Source organism: Salvelinus fontinalis, chromosome 3 (assembly GCF_029448725.1).
Source record: "Salvelinus fontinalis isolate EN_2023a chromosome 3, ASM2944872v1, whole genome shotgun sequence".
Classification (NCBI taxonomy): domain Eukaryota; kingdom Metazoa; phylum Chordata; class Actinopteri; order Salmoniformes; family Salmonidae; genus Salvelinus; species Salvelinus fontinalis.
Window position 1 is genome coordinate 32,339,129 of NC_074667.1, and position 14,024 is coordinate 32,353,152.

General features: G+C 41.0%; 3 protein-coding genes across 7 annotated transcripts; 1 reads left to right on the top strand and 2 right to left on the bottom strand.

The window, feature by feature from the left end:
• Positions 1 to 833: 833 nt before the first annotated feature.
• tomm6 (translocase of outer mitochondrial membrane 6 homolog (yeast)) lies at positions 834 to 1,859 on the bottom strand. Its single transcript, XM_055912694.1, has 3 exons — positions 1,671 to 1,859; positions 1,200 to 1,322; positions 834 to 1,091 (listed from the first exon to the last, which is right to left on the bottom strand). Exons 1-2 carry the CDS (start codon positions 1,772 to 1,774, stop codon positions 1,226 to 1,228), a joined length of 201 nt encoding a protein of 66 aa, XP_055768669.1. The 5' UTR covers positions 1,775 to 1,859; the 3' UTR covers positions 834 to 1,091; positions 1,200 to 1,225.
• Positions 1,860 to 1,885: 26 nt separating this feature from the next.
• LOC129844357 (ubiquinol-cytochrome-c reductase complex assembly factor 2) lies at positions 1,886 to 3,774 on the top strand. Its single transcript, XM_055912677.1, has 4 exons — positions 1,886 to 2,107; positions 2,670 to 2,744; positions 2,967 to 3,036; positions 3,601 to 3,774. Exons 1-4 carry the CDS (start codon positions 1,970 to 1,972, stop codon positions 3,711 to 3,713), a joined length of 396 nt encoding a protein of 131 aa, XP_055768652.1. The 5' UTR covers positions 1,886 to 1,969; the 3' UTR covers positions 3,714 to 3,774.
• Positions 3,775 to 3,839: 65 nt separating this feature from the next.
• On the bottom strand, positions 3,840 to 9,077 carry tspo (translocator protein). 5 transcript variants are annotated; one of them, XM_055912637.1, is made up of 4 exons: positions 8,830 to 9,077; positions 5,122 to 5,299; positions 4,598 to 4,736; positions 3,840 to 4,380 (listed from the first exon to the last, which is right to left on the bottom strand). In XM_055912637.1, exons 2-4 carry the CDS (start codon positions 5,295 to 5,297, stop codon positions 4,201 to 4,203), a joined length of 495 nt encoding a protein of 164 aa, XP_055768612.1. In that variant the 5' UTR covers positions 5,298 to 5,299; positions 8,830 to 9,077; the 3' UTR covers positions 3,840 to 4,200. The 5 variants fall into 5 exon arrangements, with proteins under 5 accessions (XP_055768612.1, XP_055768611.1, XP_055768613.1 ...); XM_055912636.1 differs by having other exon boundaries at positions 8,822 to 9,077; XM_055912638.1 differs by lacking the exon at positions 8,830 to 9,077 and adding an exon at positions 7,727 to 7,847.
• Positions 9,078 to 14,024: the final 4,947 nt, after the last annotated feature.

Here is a 14,024-nt window from a genome sequence, read left to right on the forward strand (position 1 = left end):
TTTTGAAAACGAATTAAAGATATCTTAGTTTCAAGGTCTCAGCTTAGAGAAGCCTTGTGAGGTGTTAGTCTGTCACATGTTATGAAACAGTATTGGTCGGTCACATGAATTAAACAAAACGGTAATTATCAATTAATTATGCTAAAGCATAGCTGTATATTAGACAACTGCTGGGTCTGCCCAGGCATAGCTCCTGATTGACTTGTGTACTATTGTGCAATGAGTTGGTTGGAACATTTCCAGCGCGCTGACAATAAACAATGATTAATTTAAGATTGATTTTGAGTGTCCCTGTGTAAGAATTTCCACGACAATGACATTGATTTTAGAGATGGCAAATTGGCTTAGTCTCAGTGTGAGGAGGCTATAAAACTTAGCTAGCTTCATAAACATATTTTTGGGAATTCTGAAATGTATTGGAATAAATGACCAAACTATAAAACTAGCTAGCCAGCTAGTATGGGTAACTGTAGCTAGCTACATCAATAGCTTTATGTGGGTTGTTTTTTTCTAGCAAAAAAAACAGCTAGTCTAGTAATAAATTGTACACTAGTTCAACGCTCATGTCTTTCTTACCACATATAATTTACTTTGACTAATGAATTAGGCTATAGATCATTGTTTCTAAAGTTTATCAATCTAACCGTAACTTCAAAGTATGCCTGCTTCTGGTCGTCACATTTCTTTGTTGACACTGACAGCAGTAGACTGGTTCGCTTGCCCCCATGGCTAAGTGGGTGTGCACAGACTTAGATTCTTGAAGAATTTCTGTTTTATGATTGATTCCACACCTAGCTCAGTTTTGAAGTTCTCTCTAGCACTTAAGATACGAGTTAAAGTATTATGACCTTTATTTAAGCAGGTAAATGATTGCCATAAGTTATGTCACTGTGTGCATTGGATCTAAAACATACATAATGAAAATAACTTAAAGTGTGTTGAGATACTGAAAGCAATACAGTTTGAATAAAGTAATTATCAGTCACACCAGTTTCCAGACTATCTTTAACATTATTCCATCACCAAACAACAAAATTGTAAATATAAAGCATATATCTTGTTCCTTCGACTGCCATTGTGGTCCGAGACACCTGAAAATAAAATAGAGATATTAATACTGGTGTTCATTCAACTAGCAACAACCAATTACACATATACCAAGTAATCAAATATGAATTGAGTTGAGGCCTGCCCTGTACCTCCCGATATCCATCCAGTTATTGCACTACGTGATTGGTTGAGGAGACATCAGGTCAAAATCTGAGAGATTCCTGGCAACCCAAACTCCAGCCGCAAAAAGGCCCAGGTTGACCAGTAGGTTCCTAAATAGACACATTAAACAATGAATTAATATAATTATATACAACAAAATGATCTTCATGAATAAAGTCCCTGGAGACAATAAAATAATTCATTATATTCATTACTATACTGAGTTAGTTCCACGTTGACTCTTACAGTTTGTGTGTTGGTGGGGGTCCACAACGTATCACAAAATGTGTCCCAAATATCACAAAAACATGTTCGTTCGAATTTGATGTTGTTTGCAATGACTGCTGAGCAATTAGCTAAGGGGTGTTCATACCGGTATATCCAAGGGCAAAGCATGCACATGTTTAGCAAGCTAGCTAGCTACAATGTGAATGTTATGAATGTTTAATCATAACTACCTTCGAAAATCATTCCTATCTGTAGCGAACCGACATGCGGTACTGATCCATTCCCCGACACCACCAGACGGTGCCCCGACAGCCTTTTTTCCAGCTCCACTCATATTAGCTTTTTAGTGTGAGTGCTTGCCTTTCTGCTAAATAACGATTTCCCAACGAGGGGAAGGATTTACATGTAACACCAATACGGAACGCCATGAAGTTTAAACTACGGTCGCCGAAAGCGGCCAAACTTAGGTCGTTCAATGATGTCTTTATCTAACATATTCATATTCGTTTTTTGCGTTCCATAACAGAAAATGTCTGCAACACGGTACCGTCGGTTTTTGAAACTCTGCGAAGAATGGCCACGGGACGAATCAAAGAAAGGCCGTGATTTAGGAACGTTTCTACGACAGAGAGTAGCGCTTGCCTTTCGTGAAGGTGAAAACACACAGGTAAAACGATTCCGCTTCATATGTCGCACGAGAACGCTAACCAATGTGGCTAGATAGCTTCAGGCTGAAGTTTAGCTAGCGTAGGATGTGATGATAGGGCACCCGTCCATATCGACCTTGCAGTTACAGGCTAAACAAACATGTTTAGTAATGAAAATCACAACCTATAGAGTTATATTCAAATGTTTTTCAATATATTTTATTGAGTTGTGAGACACGACAGTCAAACAATCATGCAGTAGCACGGAGGGGCGGGTTTACTTACAAAAGGCAAAGGCATTATCTGTCATTTGAAAAGCCTTCTGCCACTGTTTGGTAAATTGAGGAATGGGGCTGAGGAAATGTAGCCTCACCTAAGATCAACATGAACATAAACATAAACATATTTCTTAACTATAAATTAGTAATTTTCACAGTCATTTTGAAATTGAACTGACCATTGAACAGTATGAAATCTTACAGATTGTGCCCCCAAATCTTACAAAATGCCCTTATCTGTATGTGGATAGTTGCTAGATGTGGATATTGTATCCCTATTAACTGTTCTGATCTTTCTTGACAGCTGTCGGATCCAGAGAAGTGTGATCAAATGTATGAAAGCTTGGCCCGGATTAACACTAACATATATAGAGAACGAGTAAGTATTCCCTTATATCCCTATTGATATTGTATTGGCTTTAATGTAGAGACTTTCATATCATAAAATAGGCCCAAATCCACAGCCAGGACAACTCAGAGCGATATTTGTTCATTACGCGATACATTTGCTTCTTGTGGCAGCTATGAAAGAGCTTGGAATCAGCCAAGTGATGTCAGTCAGGGTTATCATCACTTTATCTCCTGTAATATCTGTTCACAGTTTCCCCGCACAAGAGACACCAGTTTTACAGGTGTCACAGTGGAAGAATGTAGAATGCTATTAGCAACAGGTATGGACACAATGTCTCTATCCATTTTCCCAAGTATATCACTTTCTTTATTTATGCTTTCATCTATGTGAATATGACATTGTTTAGTTATGTTGCTATAAATTAGTCATCACAAGTGAAAATGCTTCTGTATTTATTTTGAGGACATACACACCTCCCTATTTCTCTTCAATGTCAAATGTTCTATTAATAGTTCATGTCTTCTACTACTGTCAGTTTTAGACACATCAATGAAAAAGCATAGACTACTATATCAGTCATGTTGTCTCAAAAACAACACCTGAAGTGTTAATTGGCCTAATAGCACTATCTAGTGGACTTTGAGGATACCAGCATGTTCATAGAAGCTTTTTCCTTAGAGAGGAGAAACAGACTAGCACTAACCTGGGGGCCCTCTAGCAGACTAGACACCTGCACTCTTTCAGCAGGAGGCTGGCACCCAGACTGCAAGAGAGCCAAAACAGCAAACTGGCACACAGGCTAAAGGAACTCCACAGGGTGTTTAGAAAATGCATGGTAATGGTTCTGATGTCTCTCTAACCCCTCTCTTGTATCTTATCACAGGTAGCATGCAGCAGATGGATGAAGAGAAGAAGGGCTTGTGGAAAACTCTCACAGAGCGTTTCTCCACCAAACCAGAAGATGTCACCCCTGAGAAGGTTCCTGAAAACAAGTAGCACTTGTGCTGTGTATCTTTCCTTTCCCCTCAGCCACTTTAGAAATAAAACGTTATTCTTATTTCTTTGGATCTCTTGTCATTTAAGCAGGGCCATTGTACCATACAGAAGAAATGATAGGGCATATAAAGTTTGACGTTTTTTAATATGAACAACATAATAGGCAAATGTCAATAAAGTCTGATATACTTAAGGCTTTCCTGGCATGTACTTTCCTTGTAATAAGACAAGGAAATATCGGTATAATGCAAAGCCATGGTAAGCTTCTTCAACAGAAATATTGGAATAAATTAAAGGGCATTGAAAAATATGATTTCTTAAATCTTGCAAAAGCCAAGCCCCAATTTCTTCATTGGCGATTAGGTTATGGGAGAAACCTTTTTAATGTAAAAAAAAAAAAGACAAAAATGCAGTAGCACATCATTATACAAATAGTTTAATTGTTTGGCCAATGGAGCTGGAATCAAGTACAGAGAATACTGTGTTTCTACTCCTCCTTTTCATCCTCATCCGGGTTATCTCTCCATATGCTGTAGTTAAGGGAGGTGGCCAGGCACAGCCATGCAAGGTAGGGTGTCAGGAGCAGGCTGGCTGTGCGATTGACGGGGTACCAGGATACCATGGTGGCTCCAACAGCACCAGTCAACATCACTATCTCTATGAGTGCCTGGGGGAGAGAGGACACAAAATTGATCATGTCATGTCACACTCACGGCAGCAGAATGGAGGTGGCTTTTACAATGGAATGTGTCTATGGATCACCTATTGGCCAAAATAATATTCATAGAAATTCTCATTTTGAGTGTACTAGTCCTCATTATCTCAACCTGAAGCCATGCGTCCTTTTGCCCAGCCCACAACCATTGCATTATCTGAGAGCTCACCATTTTCAACTTGTGTGCTCCAAAGAAGATGGGAGTCCAGGCCCAGTTGAGAGCCAACTGCAACCCATAGAATCCCAAAGGTACCACAGCATCCTCAGTAAAACCCCCACACTCCTTCCACACCAGGTAGGAGCCATACCTATCAGGGTGATCATCAAAAATAAAATGCATGTTAGTTCCATATTTCATGATTCATTTAAAAAAACAAGTGGTAAAATGCTTTTCTGAATGAAGTGCATGAAGCTGATTTCCACCACATTCAGTTGGGAAACAGCGTACATTATGTAGAATCTAGATACGTGCTTCTACACCTGCATTGCTTGCTGTTTGGGGTTTGGGGTTTTAGGCTGGGTTTCTGTACAGCACTTTGAGATATTAGCTGATGTACGAAGGGCTATATAAAATAAACTTGATTTGATTTGAAATAGGTGTACAGTACCATATTGGTTGCAATTAAAATCTGATAATGGAAGGGGTTTAGAGGATTGTTTTCAAACTGGCAGAGTATGCTGTCTCTCACTCACCCCATGCCTGTGTAGAGGGTGGTCCACACTATTGGGAACGCAGCATTAGGTGGACGCCATGATGGCTTGTTGAGAGTGGTGTACCAGGTTTTCACCTGCTTGCGTGTCACGTAGCCTCCATAGAGCCCCCCTAGATGAGGCAGGGCAGTCAAACCAAGCATAGGCAGCCACGACATGTCTGGAGAAGAGAGGGTGCTGCCTGTTAATGATTAGTTAATTACATTGGTTAAACCTGTTCATTATTATTCTGTAGAATTCATTACACTTGTAAAAGTAGGATATAATTTGATGGGATTGGACACACTCCTTTCAAGGCATTTTGCTCAGTGGGCGTGGGTTTCAAAGTGCAAGGACTGTCTGATGCGCGTCCACGTTCCAACGAGAACCCTCTCCCCGTGGTCTCGGTATCAGTCGTTTTAGCTAACATTACTTACGCCACAGGTTTTCCAGTCCTTTCCCCTCCTGTCATTTGCCAAAGTTATTTATGGTCATGATTTTTTTTTTTTTTTAACCTTTATTTAACTAGGGAAGTCAGTTAAGAACAAATTCTTATTTACAATAACAGGTCTTGTGCCGAAAATCTCTCCCTGACAGAATCCCTTTCGCGTGAACGCGCACGCACTCAATTCTTCATTGCTGCGACTTGCGTGCAAATTGAGATTTCTGCTCTTCACTCCGTTGTCTAGCCTACATTTCATTGATCTTAGTAGCAGAAAGCATTTTTTATGTGTCCTTTGATCGCGGGGAAGGCACTAGTAATGTCTGCAGTTTTCGGTTTGGATATTTGTTTCAAGTGTATTAGTCTATAAATAAATCTCTGCCAAAATTCGTCATCTCTCCCATGTCTTATTCGATTAGTAGTTGTTCTGAAATGTTTATTGCTTGCCTACTTTTTACTCCCTCCTGTTTAATATAACACACATTCATGAATTATTCATTTCGGTTGTCTATCCTGACGTGAAGTTTGTTCTATAGAAAGTATTTGACTCTGTGTGCCACAGAAAGTATTTGACTAGTGACAAAATTAAAGAAATTAGAACGGGGGGAGTACTTTGGCAAGGCCATTTTCTTTCCTGTCGAAATACCCCTTTCTAATTTCCTTAATTTTGTGGCTAGAGTCAAATACTTTCTGTGGCACACACTACTCGTCAATATGAGCTACCACCATGAAAAATTTAACGAAACGCAGTCTAACGTGATCATTGACAGCTGCCTTGACGGACACAAATAGAAAATGCTTTCTGCTAAGATCAGTGAAATATAGGCTAAACTGACAACGGAGTGATGAGCAGAATTCTCAACTAGCAAGCAAGTCGCAGCAATGAAGATTTGAGTGCGTGCGCGTTCACGCGAAGGGGAGTGGGGTTGGCACAACAACTGCATATGACACGAAGTAGGCTACAGGGAGTGGAATGAAGTAGCTGAACAGAGACGGCAACCAGGCTACTCTGCCTGAGAGCTCATTCATAAATTAAACTATGGTGGGTTTATGGTTTACATTTGCACTTTCATATTAGTGACGTTAAATCTTTTTGCTTTATTTGAACTAACGATAGCTAGTTACCTAGTGGCTGGGCCAGTTTTCCCGGAAGTGAACGATGTTTAACGCCAAGTGTTGCTTGCTAGCCAACCAACAACGTCAATATGCCGCTATCAATCCAATCTAGCTACTAAATGTAATTTAATTATGAAACTGATCATGACTAGATTTAATCTAATTTCACTGCCATGTGTTAGTCAACATGCAATAATACCTGTGGACTACTGTCAATCACTGAGATCCATTGCTGGCTTCATTAAAACCGGTTAATCTGATGCATTTTGTTGTATTTATTTGTTCGAAAGACTAACATGAGGCCAACTACCATGTTATCCTGGAGTGGAGGCATACACACCCAGTCTCATATCCTAGGGCGCGTTCGCAAATCCACTGAGTGCCAGAGTGTAAGATAACTGAGGAATTTACGAACGCTCAACACCCGTTGAATATGGCAGGTGCCAGTAAACATCGGCAAGAAGCGTAATTAAATCATTGACCACATCACAATTACAGTCACCGACACGCTGGCTAATATGAAAACAGCCTAACCAGCTCTGCTAGGGTGAGTAAAATGGTCAAAGTGAGGTGATCTCTCATTTTTGTCTGGAAGTAGCTAGCAAACTAACCAACCAACCTTAACCTGTTAGCTTGGTTACTTGACTGCCTTTGTGAGGTCAGAACGCTCGGACCAACCCTACCCTGAACGCTCTGAATTTGAAAAGACAACCTGACAATGCTCTGAATTGGTGCAACAGTATAACTTTACGTCGTCCCCTCGCCCCGACACGGGCGCGAACCAGGGACCCTCTGCACACATCAACAACTGACACCCACGAAGCGTCGTTACCCATCGCTAAACAAAAGCCGCGGCCTCTGCAGAGCAAGGGGCAACACTACATCTAGGTTTCAGAGCAAGTGACGTAACTGATTGAAACGCTACTAGCGCGTACCCGCTAACTAGCTAGCCATTTCACATCCGTTACACTCACCCCCTTTCAACCTCCTCCTTTTCCGCAGCAACCAGTAATCCGGGTCAACAGCATCAATGTAACAGTATAACTTTACCCCGTCCAGTCGCCCCGACGTAACTGATTGAAACGCTACTAGCGCGTACCCGCTAGCTAGCTAGCCATTGTGGAGCGATGGGTAACGATGCTTCGTGGGCGACAGTTGTTGATGTGTGCAGAGGGTCACTGGTTCGCGCCCGTGCCGGGGCGAGGGGACGGTTTAAAGTTATACTGTTACATATATACTGAATTCACTTCACAAATAGTACGGTTAGTGTGGGTAGTATGAGTATGCGAACACAGCTCTAGTCTCATTAGGATTACTTTGCGTAAATGATCAACTTTAAAAAATGTGAAATTCGAATACTAAATAATTTATTCGTTTCCCTTTCTTTCCCGCGTAGATTGTAACACTACAGTCTGAGCCTTTTGGGTTAAACACTGGGTTAAAGACTCATTATACATGCACAGTGTGTTGAATAGTTTCCAAGATCCAGACATGAGCGAGGCTTGTTCTCAACACTGTGCACCCGTATGTGCGCTGATATCTATAGCACAAGTGTGTCCCATAATTTGATGTGCCTATTGCGACTTCAGAATTAAAATTACACTGAACTCTAAATGGTATAATACATTAACAAGATTGAATAATTGCTAATAGCCTATAGGCCTGCATGTATCATTTATAAACTACAAACACTTTCCTGGAAACTAGTTTAGAGTAGGCCTATGTCAATTTCAAATCCATTTCCCTTTTAGGACCTAAAACAAAACTGTCATTCAATCACATGATGCAAAAGGACCGTGCCCATTCACTTCTCCTGGCAACACATCAACAAAGTTATAGTAGGCAAAAGGCTAGGCCTAGTAGGACACTTTCACTGAAAGTAAATGGCATTGTTAAGCTATATACGTTTCGTTTTAAATAAACACATGACACATTACGTAAATGCTTTACAAATATCACATTCATGAATCAGAAGAGGAAATGAAATACATTTGTCAAATACCAAACCATACTAGCTACATTCTCCACTCTGTTCCGTTTATGATTATTGAACGTTATGGTTAATTTGCAACTTTGTAACTAACAAGTTAAATTGCAACATTGTCAAACTTGTGTCAATCTATTGTAACAATGCAGTCTTCTTACCTGCTTACCTGCTAGATAGACGAGTGCGATAGTTCGAGGATGTTGTTACACGGAGCTTGGTAGGCTACGGTTCGGGAAGGGTGAAATGAACAAATGAAATGGTAGCCTGACACCACCTTTCTAAAACATTCTGAAAAACGAAGATAAAATGTTTCTCTCAAGGATCGGGTTCTCTTATCATGCAGTTCTTGTTAAGGAGGACACTCCCAATGTGTTACAAAACCTTTCTATAACCACTAGTATTCTGCTAGCAGCACAAATGAGGAACTACGTTCGTATGGTAATGACCACATTTAAAAATAAAATGCAATGTGGATAACTCATTCAAAATATATTTCATCAATGGCCAACAAGAAAAGGCAATACGTAATTTATGAAGAAAAAAATAAATTTTTTTTTTTTATGACCAATAATGAAAACGTACAATGTTGACACTGGTATGTTGCGAATATTGGGCTGGAGAGATAACTTGCTTTTCTACATGTCTACGCTAAAGTGGGGTGGAAAATTCTCCTTAGGGTCTTTACTAACCAAATATGGTTAGGTTTTCGAGGGGGACTGTCTCACCCAGCCTTCTGCTGGCTTTCACTCCGCCCCTCCATAGCCCCCAATGCAATACACTGTAATATTAGACTGTACGTGGGATAGATTTAGGCTTGTGGAGAGAATTTTTCTACCTGTCTAAACTAAAGTGGGGTGGAAAATACTCAGTAGGGTCTCTGCTAACCAAATATGTGAAGTTTTGGAGGGGGACTGTGTCGTACATATCCAGCAGCACTTCGTTGTCCACGCCCTCTACTCTAGCTCATCCCCCCTTTAATCAGACTAATGGTTGGTATCTACATATGCAGAAGAAATTTACGAATCCAATGGTGCAACCCAGAAGTCTGTAGCTCAAACACACAATGTTTACAAGGGGTTGAAGTCCAAAATGCACCAGCATTACAGTGGGACTCATTGGGCTAAAGTGGGCTGGAAAATACTCAGTAGAGTCTCTGCTAACCAAATATGTTTCGTTTTTGAGGGGGACTGTGTCGCATGGCCTGCTGCTGGCTTTTTACTCCGCCTCTCCATAGCCCCAATTGCAATACATTGTAATAGTGTAGGCCGTCATTGTAAATAAGAATTTGTTCTTATTAACTGACTTGCCTAGTTAAATAAAGGTTAAATAAAAAAAATTGACTGTACATGGGATACATATTGGGTTGTAGAGTAGCTGTTACCCCGGTACTTGGGAAAAACGCCCCTTTTATAAAAACAAAATTTCACTAAATAACAAAAAAGTGTAAACTGTAGCCACTTATTTCCCTTCATAGTTTGTTTGCCTATTCATGTCCATCCATCATCCACATAACATTTGTTTTTCTTTTTTTATACAAAACGTTGCTTTTTGTGTCAGCAATTGGACATTGTTCTTAGGGGGGTAGCTACCCCACGTAACCCTACCAGTATTTGTGTAAACTTTCAAAATAGGTCAAATTATCCATTTATTTTTTTCAAAGGTGGTTGCAGTGCTGTAAAAAACAGTTGGACTGCGCTATAGTGCTAAAAAGCCCCGGATATATTTGCAGGGGGACTCTTATTTAGAAAATACATTATCGACGATCGTGCTGCAGCATAATATCCTGCTGCTAGGAGAACGGTAATTCAATATCCTTTACCAGTCGTTCTATTGAGTAGAATCAATGTTGCGCAGAAGCTGCGCAAGCTTTCACTTTTTTTAAAGCCATACTCTGGAAGATGTGGATACCATACCATCATCACAGAGTGGGCCTAGGGCCATCAACAAAAACACTAACAATGAAGTAAATACGTATATGTAAGCTATTTGTCACATGTGAATTGTGCTGTTTTGTGTTTTTTTATTTAATCCGAATTCCACAAGGTCTATCTAGCGGAGATAGTCATTCTATTCTATTCTATTTATATTCAATTATATTCTATTATATTTCATACATCACACCCAGGTACAGTTGAAGTTGAAAGTTTACCTACACTTAGGTTGGAGTCATGAAAACTCGTTTTTCAACCACTCCCCAAATTTCTTGTTAACAACAAACAGTTTTGGCAAGTCGGTTAGGACATCTACTTTGTGCATGACACAAGTCATTTTTCCAACAATTGTCCACAGACAGATTATTTCACTTATAATTCACTGTATCACAATTCCAGTGGGTCCGAAGTTTATATACACTAAGTTGACTGTGCTTTTAAACAGCTTGGAAAATTCCAGAAAATGATGTCATGGCTTTAGAAGTTTCTGATCGGCTAATTGACAACATTTGAGTCAATTGGAGGGGTACCTGTGGATGTATTTCAAGGCCTACCTTCAAACTCAGTGCCTCTTTGCTTGTCATCATGGGAAAATCAAAATAAATCAGCCAAGACCTCAGAAGAAAATTGTGGGCCTCCACAAGTCTGGTTCATCATTGGGAGCAATTTCCAAACACCTGAAGGTACCACGTTCAACTGTACAAACAATAGTGCGCAAGTATAAACACCATAGGACCATGTAGCCGTCATACCTCTCAGGAAGGAGACACGTTCTGTCTCCTAGAGATTTACGAAATTTGGTGCGAAAAGTGAAAATCAATCCCAGAACAACAGCAAAGGACCTTGTGAAGATGCTGGAGGAAACAGGTACAAAAGTATCTATATCCACAGTAAAGGAGTCCTATATTGACATAGCCTGAAAGGCCGCTCAGCAAGGAAGAAGCCACTGCTCCAAAACCACCATTAAAAACTCCAGACTACGGTTTACAACTGCACATGGGGACAAAGATTGTACTTTTTGGAGAAATGTCCTCTGGTCTGATGAAACAAAAATAGAGCTGTTTGGCCATAATGAACATTGTTATGTTTGGAGGAAAAGGGGTAGGCTTGCAAGCTGAAGAACACCATCCCAACCATGAAGCACGGGGGTGGCAGCATCATGTTATGGGGGTGCTTTGCTGCAGGAGGGACTGGTGCACTTCACAAAATAGATGGCATCATGAGGCAGGAAAATTATGTGGATATATTGAAGCAACATCTCAAGACATCATTCAGGAAGTTAAAGCTTGGTCACAAATGGGTCTTCCAAATGGACAATGACCCCAAGCATACTTCCAAAGTTGTGGCAAAATGGCTTAAGGACAACGAAGTCAAGGTATTGGAGTGGCCATCACAAAGCCCTGACCTCAAAACAATAAAGGATTTGTGGGCAAAACTGAAAAAGCGTGTGCGAGCAAGGAGGCCTAGAAACTTGACTCAGTTACATCAGCTTTGTCAGGAGGAATGGGCCAAAATTCACCCAATTTATTGTGGGAAGCTTGTGGAAGGCTACCGGAAACGTTTGACCCAAGTTAAACAATTTAAAGGCAATGATACCAAATACTAATTGAGTGTATGTAAACTCGGCCCCAGTGATGTGCTGGGCCGTACACACTACCCTCTGTAGCACCTTGCAGTCGGATGCCGAGCAGTTGCCATACCAAGAGGTGATGCAATCTGTCAGGATGCTCTCGATGGTGCAGCTGTAGAACAGATGTGTGTGCTAGGGGGCAGTAGTCATTTAGGCAGGTTACCTTGGCGTTCTTGGGCACAGGGACTATGGTGGTCTGCTTGAAACATTTAGGTATTACAAACTCGGTAAGGGAGAGGTTGGAAGCGTCAGTGAAGATACATGCCAGCTGGTCAGCGCATGTTCTGAGTACGCATCCTGGTAATCCGTCTGGCCCTGCAGCCTTTTGAATGTTAACCTGTTTTCAGGTCTTACATCGGCTACCGAGAACGTGATCACACAGTCGTCCAGAACTCCTGGTGTTCTCATGCTTGCCTCAATGCGAGCATTGAAGGCATATAGCTCGTCTGGTAGGCTTGCGTCACTGGGCAGCTCGTGGCTGGGTTTCCCTTTCTGATCCATGATAGTTTGCAAGCCCTGCCACATCTGACGAGCGCCTGAGACGGTGTAGTAGGATTCGATCTTAGTCTTCTATTGACGCTTTTCCTGTTTGAAGGTTCATCAGAGGGCGTAGCAGGATTTCTTATAAGTGTCCAAATTAGTGTCCCGCTCCTTGAAAGTGGCAGCTCTAGCCTTCAGCTCAGTGCAGATGTTGCCTCTAATCCATGGCTTCTGGTTCGTATATGTACAAGTCAAAGGTTTGGACACAGATACTCATTCAAGGGTTTTTGTAAATTTTTTACTATTTTCAATATTGTAGAATAATAGTGAAGACATCAAAATTATGAAATAACACATATGGAATCATGTAGTGACCAAAAAAGTGTTAAACTAATCCAAATATATTTTATATTTGAGATTCTTCAAAGTAGCCACCCTTTGCCTTGATGACAGCTTTGCACACTCTTGGCATTCTCTCAACCAGCTTCACCTGGAATGCTTTTCCAACAGTCTTCAAGGATTTCCCACATGTGCTCAGCACTTGTTGGCTGCTTTTCCTTCACTCTTTGGTCCAACTCATCCCAAACCATCTCAATTGGGTTGAGGTCGGGTGATTGTGGAGGCCAGGTCATCTGATGCAGCACTCCATCACTCTCCTTCTTTGTCAAATAGCCATCACACAGCCTGGAGGTGTGTTGGGTCATTGTCCTGTTGAAAAACAAATTATAGTCCCACTAAGCACCAACCAGATGGGATGGCATATCGCTGAAGAATGCTATGGTAGCCATGCTGGTTAAGTGTACTTTGAATTCTCAATAAATCACCAACAGTGTCAGCAGCAAAGGACGCCCACACCTTCACACCTCCTCCTCCATGCTTCATGGTGGGAACTACACATGCGGTGATCATCCTTTCACCTCTCAAATTTGGACTGATCAGACCAAAGGACAGATTTCCACCATACTAATGTCCATTGCTCGTGTTTCTTGGCCCAAGTAAGTCTCTTCTTCTTGTTGTAGTGGTTAGTAGTGGTTTCTTTGCAGCAATTTGACCATGAAGGCCTGATTCATGCAGTCTCCACTGAACAGTTGATGTTGAGATGTGTCTGTTACTTGATCTCAGTGAAGCATTTATTTGGGCTGCAATTTCTGAGGCTGGTAATTCTAATGAACTTATGCTCTGAAATAGAGAGGTAACTCCGGGTCCTCCTTTCCTGTGGCGGTCCTCATGAGAACCAGTTTCATCAAAGGGCTTGATCGTTTTTGCGACTGTACTTGAAGAAATGTTCAAAGTTCTTGAAATGTTCCGGATTGACTGACC

Bases quoted from the DNA above. Each gene is read 5' to 3' on its own strand.
- tspo (XM_055912637.1), bottom strand. From the start codon at position 5,297: ATGTCGTGGCTGCCTATGCTTGGTTTGACTGCCCTGCCTCATCTAGGG. The intron at 4,737-5,121 runs GTGAGTGAGAGA...TCACCCTGATAG, and splicing joins ACCCTCTACACAGGCATGGG to GTATGGCTCCTACCTGGTGT. The intron at 4,381-4,597 runs GTGAGCTCTCAG...TCTCTCCCCCAG, and splicing joins GAGCACACAAGTTGAAAATG to GCACTCATAGAGATAGTGAT.
- LOC129844357 (XM_055912677.1), top strand. From the start codon at position 1,970: ATGTCTGCAACACGGTACCGTCGGTTTTTGAAACTCTGCGAAGAATGG. The intron at 2,108-2,669 runs GTAAAACGATTC...CTTTCTTGACAG, and splicing joins GTGAAGGTGAAAACACACAG to CTGTCGGATCCAGAGAAGTG. The intron at 2,745-2,966 runs GTAAGTATTCCC...ATCTGTTCACAG, and splicing joins CTAACATATATAGAGAACGA to TTTCCCCGCACAAGAGACAC.
- tomm6 (XM_055912694.1), bottom strand. From the start codon at position 1,774: ATGAGTGGAGCTGGAAAAAAGGCTGTCGGGGCACCGTCTGGTGGTGTC. The intron at 1,323-1,670 runs GTAGTTATGATT...GTGTCTATTTAG, and splicing joins GATAGGAATGATTTTCGAAG to GAACCTACTGGTCAACCTGG.